Below are 13,473 nucleotides of genomic sequence, written 5' to 3'. Positions count from 1 at the left end.
GAAGACATGAGAGGAGATAAAAGCTATACAATAAAACAAGTTTCAGATGGTTGTCACATTATTGTAAACAGGAAACCTGGGGAGGCCAAGAATCATCATGGACACCATAGAGAGAAAAGAGAACTGCAGGGTAGGATGGAAAGCTCTCTTCCTTGCGTGGGAGACACAATTAGGAAGACCAACAAGGGCCAGAATATGGGGAACTTTGGAAGTTTAACAAGGAATTAGATTTGATTTCAGTGACAACAGAAAGCCATTGATGAGTTTAGGGCAGAGAAGTAACCCACTGGGACACACTTAACTAGACTGGAAACTAGTAGGGATCTGAGTTCATCCTGAGAACCTGGATGTAAAAAGCCTGCAGTTGTAATTCTAGGGCTGGAGAGGTGGTGACATGTTGACCCTTGGGGCCTGCTGGTCAGCTATCCTGATCAGGCAAGTCTTAACCATTGAGAAACCCTGTCACCACCAAAACACGGTGGTTCGTGCCTGAGGAATGACACTTGAGGTTGACCTCTGGCCTCCACGTGCACGTATATGTACACAAATGTGCCCCACCCTGCTCACACAAAGAAAGAAACCAGCCTTGGCATGTAGCTCACCTGTCTAGAATCCAAGGTAAGGGGCTGGAGGTGTGGTCCAGTGCTAGAGCGACAGGGGCTTAGCAGTAGAGCTTCAGTCTAGAATCCTCTAGTAAGGGGTTGAGGGTGTAGCCCAATGGTTTTTGCACTGAACTGCTAGAAGGCTATAGGTGTTACTTCTGGAAGGGAGAAAGCATTGCGGGGGGAGGGGAGGATTTTGTGGGGAGGGATACCATATAGTTCTCTAAGGGTATTTTCTATAGATGGAAATGTCAAGGAATCTGCTCGAGAACAGAAGGGTCTGAACTGGTGCTCAAAGACCTCAGCAAAGAGCCTCCCAAACTGATAGCCTATGCCCTGTCACCAGGGTCTATAGACCGAAGCATTGGGGGGTACTTTGTCTTCCCTAAGGTAAGCAGTGATCTCGTCAAAACAAACAAACAAGCCACCCCTCAAAACCAACAGCAAAAAACAGAAAACAAGCAAGAGGATCCAGAACTGAAATACATTCTTTATTTCAGGGAAGAATGTCAAATGAGGGCAGATATCCTTGTTAGCTGCCACTTAAGTACCATCGAAAAAACACCCTGGGAAAATAAACGAGTGTGTGCGTTGAAGGAGGGCCCAGTGACAGAAACACATTAGGATTTCAAAGTGCAAGGAGAGCCTAGACCTGAGTCTATAAGAAGCCCTGGTGTCGGGACTGTGTTAGTTTTATGAGCTGTAAGGATAGAATCTGGATTTCTCAGCCTGGGCAAGGAGGGCTAGACCTGAACTTCTGGCTCTGAGAAAAAAGGGTTAGGTCTCCTAGGTCTGAAGGAGAATTGGCGGCTAGAACCCTGAGTCTAAGGAAGGTAGTCTATACCTTTAGTCTGAGAAGACCTGGGTTGGGCTCAGGGGAAGGAGGCTGGGGTCTGGACTCGGAGTCTGGTCTCCTGAGTTGGAGGCCTGCGGCGTGGACAAAGGGAGCTGCGGGAGGGGAGGGTGGAAGCTGGCACTCACCACACTAGCACAGTGACACTAGCAGACACGAGTGCAGCAGTAGCCGCGAGCAGGAACAGGTTGCCAAGCGTCAGAGCCTGGGGCCTGGCAAGCAGTTCGCTTAGGCTGGGCCTCCAGGGCTCGATCATTTCCGCCTCCCGCGGGGTCCAATGTATCACTTCCCGGAACGTGACCTGGAGCTCAGTCTCCCCAGGCGGAGGAGGGCCGGTCACTGCCAGAGTGCGCGCGTTAGAGGGCGGAACCCCGCCCTTGGCCCCACCTCTCCTCACATCCTTGCCCTACCCGCACCGTTCAGATAGAAGTAGAGCCGCGCCAGGGGGCGTTGGTCGTGCAGGATCACGCAGGAGAAGGTCCCGCGGTGCGTGGGTTGCACTGGCCGGATCCGCGCCAGGTACCCATGGGCCCCTGGCACATCACGGAAGTAGGACACGTCCTGAGTCCGGAGCTGCGAGGTGGCGGGGCTGAGGAGCTCTAAAGCACCCGGACTCAGCCAGAACGGGCAGTCCCCGCCCAGTGCACACCCCCTCCCCAAGCCCTGACTCAGCTCGCAAGCCTCTGACTCGTCTCGCTGCCAGGAGTAACCCTTCCCAGCATTCTTAAAGTCTGACTCATAATGCACATCCAAGCACTGGTCTTCCATATATTTAACCTCAATCTTTCCCTAGGTCTCCGACTGCCCACTCGCATTAAACCTAAACCCAACCCCTATGGCCCCAAACCCTGAACTTAGCCTCCTCCTTTTTCCGGAGCAGAACCGATCACAAGCCCTCCAGCAGGCCCTGTCCCGACTCACACCTCCTCCCGCGAATTTCCATGAGTAAGTGAGCTCCGATTCAGGCAACTGGAAGCCCACGATACAAGAAAATAAAGCCTGATCCCCTCGTTTCACCGTCACGTCCTGAACTGGAAAGAGGAAAGGTGGTTTGGCAGGCCTGCACAAGCCCCACCCCTTCCCTGGCTTGCCTGCGCTGCCGCCTCACCTGGACAGTCTAGAGGGAGGTCGCAGACTGTGGAAAAGCAGCCCCAGCAGTAGAAACGCCTAGTGACCTCCTGGACGCCTGTGAGCCGAGACCAGGAGTGTCTCCAGATCAATTCTCCGGACCTTGTTGAATCTATGGGGACTCCCCGGGTTCTACTGGCGAGGTGAAAGACCTCGCATTTTCTGCACTATTTCGATAACCCTGCTTTGTTGGCCCCCAGGTCACCTCCTGGTTTGTTAAGCCAGTTTTCTACAACATTACACTTTTGTTTGTGTGTTGTAGTCACTGGGAATGGAACCTAGGGGTTTACGCACGCTATTCAAACTCCCTTCCACTGAGGCATGCCCTCAGCCCCTGACTGGGAGATTCTAGACAAGTGTTCCCGTGCTGAGCCGTATCTTCAGAATTCTTTTTTAGACTTTGTTTTGTGACAGGGTCACCCTAGTTTTCCCGACGTGGCGTAGAACTTTATGTAGTCGTAGTCCAGGCTGGCTTTGGATGTGTGATCTTCCTGCCTCTGGAGTAGCTAGGATGGCAGGCCTTCACCAACAGGGCCTCTTGCTAGGAAGTTTTGGCAGAATACCTAGTTTATGCACTTTCCTATTGACTTCCTTTGGATCTATGGCCCACTCATGGTCTTTGTCTTAAGTCCCACGTTTCCACCCCAGCTTCCCCTGCATTTTTAAGTGTGGGACTAAATCCTTACCACAAGGAGGGATGCAGTCCTGGACTGTGGAGAGAAAGGAGGAGGCATTAGGACCCAGACAGTTGACAGAGAGACCTACCTAGAGCCGCTCCAGAAGGTATTTCCTGCAAGGCCTATGGCCCTTTGGAGGAATAGTCAGGACTTGCAGTCCTCGCCTCTGGACAACATGCCTAGGCTTCTAAAACAGCATTCGGAGGGCAGAACAGAGCATATTGTTCCTAAAGGGCAGGGCCAGGTTCACAGCACTTCATCCAGAGGGTGCAGCAAGGCCAAATGTGTCAAGTTGAAAGCCTACAACTAACTAGGAAAGGTGAAATGGGTGGTGGGGTGGGGCATAGGAGCCTTGAGGAGGAATCAACCTAGAAGTATTAATTACCCTTGGAAGTGGGAGAATCAGCACCTAATTAGTAGACTCAGATAGGGAAGCACCAACTACAGAAATCCTTTGAACACAGAGCCAAAAGCATATCAATTGTCACATGATCTGTCCTGGGCTAGGAAATCCACTGGTCCCAGGATTTAGGCAGGATTCAAAGTGTACAAATGTCTGTGTGTGGCGTATTGTGTTTGCAGGGGGTGGAGCTGGATGCTGGTTTACCTTTTTTAAGCTGTTGAATGGTCTTCTTCATTTTTGCTGCAGCAATAGGGAAGGCAGCCTTAAAGGACCCTGGAGGATGAAGCAGGGTGGTTGTACTAAAAGCCCTTTTCTTATGGCTGAATAGTCAGGACTTGTCTCTCCCATAGGCACATGCTGTATTTCTACCTCCCATAGATCCAAAGGGAAGGCTGGCAAACTTCTTCAAGATGCTCTTTCTGCCTCCCGACAGCACTATCCATTTATGTCTTAGTGGAAAGGGAAAAAATGATTAACTCTTCTGCAGGGTTTACTAGGCCCTACAATGCTGGTTGTTTCCTTTCTCTGCTGCAGCCCTCTTGCTAGCGTTCAATCTCCAGGTTACCCTTACCTTGTTTATAAATGTCTTTTGCCCAGCTTTCCATCATCCTGTATATCTTACCATCTCCAGTGTCACTGCAAGGGTTTTGATTACCCCAAGTCTAAAGTTCCCCACTTTTATCTCATTGTGCCTCTTTCAGTTTACAGACTTCACCAGATTGCAATTACACATATGTAAATTAGATGTTGAGATAACGGCATAAATCCATCTTCTTGGTAATTTAAGACAGTGGCTCTCTATGTTCCAGGCTGGCCTAGACTTCTCAATGTAGCCCAGGCAGGCCTTGAACTCAGAAATCTGCCTACTTCTAACTTCCCAGTGTTGGGATTAAAGGCACACACAACCATACCTGGTTCCTTTTTCGAATGCTTTTAATTAATGTCTTTTGTTCTTTGAAAATTTCATATATGCATGCAATGTATTTCAGTTATATTCATTCCCTCCCCTATCTTCTTCCAGACCCATATACTTCCTACTTGACCTAACGTTCTTCATTTATTTTTTTTCCTGTAACTGTAATAACCCACTCAGTCCAATCTGTGCTGACCACCCAGTGGTGCACCTACCTTCAGTGAACCTACCAACCTATCAGGGACTGCATGCACCCTTGAAGACAACTGGCTCTTCATATCCATTTGGCCTCCATTTGGGGTGGAAGCTTGTGAGCCCCTCCCCCACAGCACTGGAATGTTGACCGACTTGATCTTGGGCAGGCAACTACAGCTGTTGTGAGCTCAGGAGTACATTGGTCCTGTCAAGTCCACAAACCGCTTCGTCTAGTCTTCTCCAACCTTGGACTCTTAACCTTTCCACTCTTTTCTCAATGTTCCCCAAGCTTCCACCTTTTGAACACAGCATCCTCAGAACCCACAAAAGGGTCCCGAGTCTTACAAAACAACCCAGTAAGTATATGTCTAGTGAATTTGAGAGTCCAGCAGGACTGTAAGTCACCAGCTGTAGCCTTAGACCCAAATGTATCACCTGGATATGATAAACATCAGGCAGTAAAGTGTTTCTTTTTCTCTTCTTTGTTCCCTCTTTCTTTTTTTGTTTTTATTTTTTATTTTGTTTTATTTTTAAAGATAGGCTTTGTCTTTCTAGCCCTGGCTATCCTGGAACTCCCTCTGTAGACCAGGTAGTCCTTGAACTTGGAGATCCACCAGCCTCTGCCTCCCAAGTGTTCGGATTAAAGATGTACACCATGACTGCCGGCTTGTTTCCTTTTTATTTATGAACTATTTGCCAATATACAACTTTGGGACAGTTATATAATAGTTTCTTATCTTGGTCAGTAGGTGGTGGTGTGTGCTTTTAATCCCAGCAATTGGAAACCAAAGACAAAAGGACTTCTATGAGTTCAAAGCCAGCTTGGTCTACAAAGTGAGTTCAAGGACAGGCAAGGCCACAAGGAGAAACCCTGTCTCAACATAGCAAAAATATTGATATCTCTTTAAAAAAACAATGGGGAGGAGGCTGAAGAGATAGCTCTGCAGTTACAACAATGTCTTGCAGAAGACCCAGTTTTGTTTCCCAGCACCCATGTCAGAAGTTTCACAACCATCTGTAAATCTGACTTCAGGGCATCTGATGTCCTCTCCAGGACTTCAAAGACTGTTGAACTCAAGTGCACCAATGCCCTGCTCCCCCCATCCATATAATTAAAAATATAATAAATCTTAAAAAAATAAATGGATTGCCAACACACAAAACTGATGTAACAAAAATGCTTGGCATCTTTTTAAAAAAATGTCCAAAACTATATAACAAAGACCATAGTGCTACAAGGCAGCAATTAGCATTTCAGTGACCACCACTGCCTTTAAACAGAACATTTCCCAGTCCCCCTGCCCCAACAACTATTCATTTCCACCCTTCTATATTCTCTTATATTCTGAGTCCTTAGTTCTCACCAACACAGTACCCTCCAGATCATGAGATGGAGCTCACCAGAGAGCAGCAACAAGACAGGGGGCCCTTCTGGTAGAAATGGTTGCTACAGTGCCCATTCCCACCCCATTTGTATGTGCAACCCTAACCCAGTGCAGTATGGAAGAATGCCACAGTACTTGGAGCCAACATTCTTAGAGGTGTTAAAATGACGTCATTTGGGTACACCTTAGACTAGTATGATAGTTCATCTTTATTGCCAGATTCCTAGGATTTAGAATCACCATGGAAACAAACCTCTGGGCCTGTCGAGGGGTGGGAAGACCTACCCTGTATGTGCTTTGTACCATACCATGGCTGGGCTCTCAGAGTGAATCAAAAGGAGCAAATTGAACACCAACACTCATCTTTCCCTGCTTCCAGGCTGTGTATGCAATGTGATCTCCCGCTCCTGCTGTGACTTCCTGTCACAATATAGCAGTGGTTCCCAACCTTTCTAATGCTGTGACCCTTTAATACAGTTTCTCATGCTGTGGTGACCCCAACCATAAAATTATTTTTGTTGCTACTTCACAACTGTAATATTTGCTACTGCTATGACATGTAATGTAAACATCTGTGCTTTCCAGTGGACTTAGGTGACCCTTGGGAAAGTCCCAAAGAAGTCATGACCCACAGGTTGAGAACCACTGGACTATACTCTCAGTGAACTAGGATAAACCTTTTCTCCATTAAGGTTATTGTCATGTATTCTGTCACAGCAATGAGGATGGTGACCAGAATATATGTGTGTATGAAACTGTCAAAGAACTGAAGGCATTAACTAAAGAATGGCATATGTTGTCGACAGAGAAGCACCAAAGCCAAGAAGCTGGTTCTGAGGTCCTTCTCTTAACCATAAAGAGCTGGAATATGACCTAGAGATAGTAGTGCCGTAAGGAGGCTATGGTCAGAGCAAAGCCCTCAATGGAAGGCCAAAATCCTGAAGGCCTCACCCAAGCTACATCTAGGAGCCAAATCAATGACTCCCAAGAGGGTCTGAGTGGGTGGGATATAGCAGATGTAGCACAGAGACCTGTGAGGGGGGCAGGGGTGGGACAGGTATAAGCATCTAGTACACATGGGGTCAGGAGTAAAGGGAAATATGCTAACAGGGTAAGTGGAACATGGATTATGCCAACTGAGCCATGATGGTACAAAGGGTGCTGCAATCAGTGAGGGGCATGTGTTAAGAGCTCGGACACTGGGGTTGAGTCCTGGCACGTAGAGCTATGAAGACATCTATTTCCATCAGAGGTTTACCTTTCCATGAATCACAGGGCTGCCTCCATACATATGTGAGGTTTGTCAGGTGACAACTCTCTGGTCCTCAGTTTCCCCATGCATAAAACAGCAATGGTGGCAGTGTCTACTACAAAGAGCTGCGTGGGCAGGATTGAGTATTATGGGAAATGGAATCTTTTTCATTCTCAGCTATTCTGTGGCTTGCTTTGGAGTGCACATTAACTAGCCTTGAGTACCATCTACTGCTACGCTCTCCAAATTTGAGATGGGGAAACTGATGTATGAAGGGGTTTGGGAAGTTGGATGTGATGACACAGTCTCTCTCCCACAGGGGAGACTGGGAGGACCATGAGATCAAGGGCAGCTTGGGCTATGTAGTGAGACATTCCTTCAAAACAGAAAGGATAAATAAAATAAATGTCAAGGTCACACAGTCACTTGTAAACTCAGGCCTCCATCCTTCACCATTTGTGCGTCATGTTTTAAAGATTTATTTACTCGTGTGTCTGTCTATGAGTGTGTGCATAAATCTGTAGGACATGGATCTGCTCATACTCATGGAAGTCAGAACACAGTGACAGGTGTCCTCTGAGGCAGGGTCTCTCTGATGCTCCAATTAAAGTGTTCTCAAGTAGGCTGGAAGCCGTGTCTTCATTTACTGTGGGTCTGGGGTGATAAGGGTGCAGGGGGACACCCAGCACTTGTTTTGATGGTGCTGGGACTCAAAATGTAGTTCTCATGATTTCATAGCAAGCACTCTGAACCACCAAACCGTTTCTCTCTAGCTGTCTCCACTTTTGTTTGTTGGGATAGGTTCTCACGGAGACCAGAAAAGTCTCCAGAAAACTCATGGACATATACACATGATTAAAAAAAAAAAAAAATTAAGGTCAGGCGGTGGTGGCGCACGCCTTTAATCCCAGCACTCGGGAGGCAGAGGCAGGTGGATCTTTGTGAGTTCAAGGCCAGCCTGGTCTACAAGAGCTAGTTCCAGGACAGGCTCTAAAGCTACAGAGAAACCCTGTCTCAAAAAGAAAAAAAAATTTATAACAGGAGCCAGGTAGGGCAGTGGTGGAGCACATCTTTGTTCCCAACACTTGAAAGACATAAGCAGATGGATCTATGTGAAGCCAGCCTGGTCTACAGAGTGACTACCAAGACAGGCTCCAAAACTACGCAGATAAACCCTGTCTCGAAAAACCAAAAACAAAACAAAAGCAGGAAAAAAACCCAAAAAACCAGGAGCCAGGCAGTGGTGGCACATGCCTTTTTAATTCCAACAGAGGCAGGCGGATCTCTGTGAGTTGGAGGTCAGCTGTGTCTACAGAGTTCCAGGACAGCCAGGGATGTTACACAGAGAAACCCTGTCTCAAATGAATAAAAATAGAAAGAAAGAAAGAAAGAAAGAAAGAAAGAAAGAAAGAAAGAAAGAAAGAAAGAAAGAAAGAGAGAGAGGGAGAGAGAAGGAGGGAGGGAGGAAAGGAAGGAAGGAAGGAAGGAAGGAAGGAAGGAAGGAAGGAAGGAAGGAAGGAAGGAAGGAAGGAAGGATCTGCTCATACTCAGGGGCTGGAGAAATGCCTAAGCAGTTAAGAGAACCTGCCATTTTGGCAGAGGCCTTGGGTTAAGTTCCCAGCCAGTTCCCACATGATGGCTCACAATCACCTGTCACTACAATTCCAGGGGATCTGACAACCTTTTCTGGTCTCCTAAGGCACAAGGCATGAATCTGGTGCACAGACAAGCATGTAGGCAAATACTCACATAAATAAATAAAGTAAAAATGGAAAATTCACTTGTTTCACGTCTGAAGTTTGAGTTCACACAATATTTTGAGTGGGCCTGAGTTGGTTTTTTGGTTGTTTGCTTGTTTTTAGACAGGGTTTCTCTGTAGCTTTGGGAGCTTGTCCTGGAACTAGCTTTTGTAGACCAGGTTGGCCTTGAACTCACAGAGATCTGCCTGCCTCTGCCTCCCGAGTGCTGGCATGCGCCACCACCATTCAGTGTGGGCCTGAGTTTTACCTGTGGCATTTCACGTGATGCTATGCGGAGCAAAGATAACACTTAAAAAGGTTTTGTGTTTTGGAACTTTTCATACACACACATGCACACAGAGTAAGAACACATGTATGTCACTGTTTTGTCTGGTTTTTGAAACAGTCTATATAACCTAGGCTCCTTCGATCCTACTGCCTCAGACTCCCAAAATACCTGCATTGTGTGAGCCATCACCACACCTGGATACTTTATTTTCCTTTAACACAGGGTCTCTTGTAGCCTGGACCGGCTTCAAATGCACAATGTAACCAAGGATGATCCTCCTGCCTCCACTGAGTACCGAGATCAAGATGTGTGGGCTATAGGCTAAGGATAAAATCCATTACTTCATGTACTCTATCAATTGAGCTACATGCTCCCTGCCCTGACATTAGAATGATAAACCACATCTAGCTTAGAAACAGTTTAGATTTCAGATGCTGCACAAAGGATATTCAGCCTATACTCATATTGTAAACTTACGGTGTGTATATAATAGAGACATTATCACCTGTGTGACCCCTAATAGACGGCACTAGTCTGGCTCATCCAATGCACAATTATCCTAAATTCTGACTACATGTCCTCAAGCCCAACTCAGCCCTAACTTTCCTACCTCACAGGGCTGGTAATTGAAAATCTTTTAGGAGAATAATTAGCATAAAAGACAGGGCCTGAGACAGTTCCTCTAAGCAAATACTCTGTAGCTCAGAAATAGCCCCAGCCTTTTACTGCTGGATTCTAAGTGAGAGTTTTATTACAAAGCCATTACCTTAGAACCTCACTGGTGGATTCTTCACAGGTTCTCTACCCAAAGCCACACCTTCAACCTCACACTTTATTGGCTGTTTATTGTTTAATACAATACAAGCATCTTGAGGGCAGGGCATTAGCAGCTTTGGTCCCAGTTCTAACCCGACAGGTGATTCTGGAATATTCCATAGGCCTCCCTCTGAAGAACTTACTGTGCCAGTTCCTCCCAGTCTCCAATCTCTCCCTCTGTGGTGTCCCAGAATGTCTGTCTAAACCGAGAGCAGAAGCTCCTCCACCCTGCTTATATCACTGTGGTTTTCCAGGTGTCTTAGGACATCATCATAAGTCACCTTTACTGATTCCCAACATTCCGGTGTTGAGATGCCTTGTGGATGTCACCACGAATATTCCTTCGTGGTTATTGTGTAACTACCCTAATCATCTGTACCCAGTCCAGCTCTTTCCTCTCTGCTCCCCATCTTAACAGATGTCACTCCTAAGAAGCCAGACCCCAAGTGAAGGCAACTCTTTCCTTTCCCTGTAACAGACCACCAGATCCAGGCCCACTTTTTCGTCCCTCCTCTTCATTATGTTCTCAGATCCGTGTCACAGGCTGCCTCCTCTCTAAGTCCAGCTTCCATCTACTCCCAAGCCTCTGCCCTACATTAGAAAGACCTTCTACTCCTAGGTCTACACTTGGTGGCTTTTTATAAGTTTCCAAAAAGAAGACAAGCCCAAACAGGAGCAGAAGGCATTCCTCAGTATCCTGCATTCCTTCCATCTCTCAGGTTCAAGTTTTTCTTTGGGAATGGGGACACACAGAAAATTCTCTTCCACGATGGTCATGGACACCCCCTGAATGAATGGACCCTTTGTTTGGGAGGGTTCTGATATCAAACTTAGTGGAACAAAATGAACCATTGAAAAAGAAAAGGAAAAAAAAAGGCCTTGAGCTCCCAGATCCTGGGAATGGCCAAGTTATCCTTAAACAAACAAAAAGGTCTTCTCACACTGCCATATACATACTGATATGTAAGAGATTGTGTGTTCTGTGGTTGGGGTAACCAGGTGTGACTACTGCTAATCATGTGTTTACATGTCTCCAGAGCCTTAAGGTTTGCTCCATACATCTACATGGGCATGTTCTCCCCTAAAGTCCCAAGCAAGGAGTCTGGCACTGACTCTCCATGTCTATCCCCTGAATGGCTAGCTCCACCGCTCCTACCTTTGTTAGCCATGAGAAATATATGTGTATGTGTCTTGTCCTAAGTGATTATGTCCTCCATAAAAAAGAATCACCCCCTCCCAGTGAGCTCTGATTGGGAGATAAAGTGCACATCTCTCCGTAGGAGAAGAGAATGTTCTACCTTATAGGTGAGTAAGTGGAGCCTAGATGAGAGGCAGGAGCACACCCAGGCTTCAGAGCTCAAATAGTGAGAACTACAGATGGGTCACATGAACTTGACCCCACAGGGCTTCAAACCCTTTGGACTTCTATACCCTCTGTCTGTTCCTTGCCATCTTCAGCTCCACTCGCCTCCGAAGCTTCCCCAACAAACAACCTAATTCACACTGGTTTCCAGCATCACTCCCTCCAACCAGAGGAATGTCTTATGCCTCCACATAGTCTGGAACAAGGGAGTGTGGAAGGTGGGGGAAGCAGAAGCCAAATTTCATGAAACACTCACCCTGAGCTGCAGCCACCTCCTGGAGGGCGAGTATCATCTGTGTGAAAGCATCATGCAGGTGCCCCCTCTCGTCATAGTCTGAGGGTGGACAGGAAGCAGGCTGAGGAAGCGTCATGGCACATATCTGGTGTCAGTTATGTTCTACGTCTGATCATGACTGAAAGTGTCCACCCCCAACCCCACCCCAGGGTCTCTGTGCCCTCTCTGGAGAGATAACATTCTCTCTCTCTCTCTCTCTCTCTCTCTCTCTCTCTCTCTCTCTCTCTCTCTCTCTCTCTCTCTCTTTCTCTCCCCCAACCCTAACCCTCAATCTGGGTGTCTGTTCCTCCCTCCCTCTAGTCTCTCCTCTCCTCATCTCTCTCTAGGCCTCCGTCTCTGTCACACCACCCTGGATCTGTTACGCCCTCTCAATTTACTCCAACCTCATGGGTTGCTGTCCTATCTTTCTGGACCACTGTCTCTCCCTAGGTCCCTGCCCCCTCCCCCCATCAGTCCCTTTCTCCCTTACTCTGGGTCTCTTTCTATCTTCAGGACTCTGTCCCTCTCTGTCTCTAGGTACCTGTCTCTCTCTGGACCTCTAGGTATCTGCCCTTCCCACTCATACGTGATCTCAGTCCACACCCTCCTCCCTCTGAGCACTGATCCTTTTACTCATTCTGGTTTTCTCATTCTGTCAAGGACTTCACTCTCCCTAGCCTCTCCCTGAGGCACTGTCTCTAGTCTGTCTCCACCCCTCTCTGACTGTGTTTCTTTTCATTGTTTCCACCTGTCTCCCTTCCCTGTGTCTCTGCCAGAATCCTGTACTTGGCTTTACTTCGTGGAGTTGATCAAGGTCTCTCCTGCCCCTCCCTGTGCCCTGGATCAAGGACAGAGGTCTCCTCACTGATTTCCATGTCCGAGAAACCCTCAAAGGCAGCTGTGAGTGCGTCTTTACACTGGCCCAGCTTGGGGCCCTCTGTGCCCACAAACATCTGGCAGAGACGAAGGCGTTCCTCATGGGTGGTGAAGCAGAAGAGACATGCCCACGTGGACGCACTGAAGATCAGCGGGAACAACAGGGCGATGCTCCCCACTAGGGCAACAAGGGCCATCACTGAGGGTCTCTGTGTCTGAGGAGTAGCTAGTAACCTTTGTGAGGTCACCGTGGGGGAGGGGGAGCAGTAGCCTAAAATCAGAGATTGTCTTTCAGCTGGTGGTCAAATGTCAGGCTCCATCTAGAGGAAGGTTGTCAGGGGTCACCTGCAAACCCTAAATTTGTAGCTGAGCCAGGCGCCAGGCTCCCAAGAACCTCACCTGTGACCCTGGACGTCCTCACAGGTTAAAGGGTCTCAGGGACCCAGAAGCCGGCATTGTAGCTATGGTGGACCAGGAGAGTCGTTTTCCCCAGAGGTGGGAGCAGGGAAATGAGAAAGAACACTGGCAGATACACTGAGCCCTAGAAGACAGAAACCGGGCAACGAAGACAGAGAAGCCTGGAGAGACATCAAGAGGCCCAGAGACCCAAAATGTCACAGAGATAAAAGATAAATTCACAGCTCTAGAGAATCAGAAGCTTCGAGAACCCCAGAGACCGTGGGGTAAGAGACAGAGACAGAAAACGAG

At 47.6% G+C, this 13,473-nt stretch overlaps 1 protein-coding gene across 1 annotated transcript; it reads right to left on the bottom strand.

Annotated features, from left to right (window-relative positions):
- Positions 1–1,072: 1,072 nt before the first annotated feature.
- Spaca6 (sperm acrosome associated 6) lies at positions 1,073–13,121 on the bottom strand. The gene is made up of 8 exons (XM_038339563.1): positions 12,755–13,121; positions 11,872–11,949; positions 3,868–3,936; positions 3,270–3,293; positions 2,564–2,641; positions 2,377–2,486; positions 1,872–2,028; positions 1,073–1,794 (listed from the first exon to the last, which is right to left on the bottom strand). The coding sequence occupies exons 1-8, from the start codon at positions 12,960–12,962 to the stop codon at positions 1,580–1,582; spliced, it is 939 nt and encodes a 312-aa protein (XP_038195491.1). The 5' UTR covers positions 12,963–13,121; the 3' UTR covers positions 1,073–1,579.
- Positions 13,122–13,473: the final 352 nt, after the last annotated feature.

The sequence above is a fragment of the Arvicola amphibius genome, chromosome 8, assembly GCF_903992535.2.
Source record: "Arvicola amphibius chromosome 8, mArvAmp1.2, whole genome shotgun sequence".
Classification (NCBI taxonomy): Eukaryota; Metazoa; Chordata; class Mammalia; order Rodentia; family Cricetidae; genus Arvicola; species Arvicola amphibius.
The sequence above is the reverse complement of the archived record's forward strand: the minus strand, read 5'-3'. Positions and strand labels throughout refer to the sequence as shown.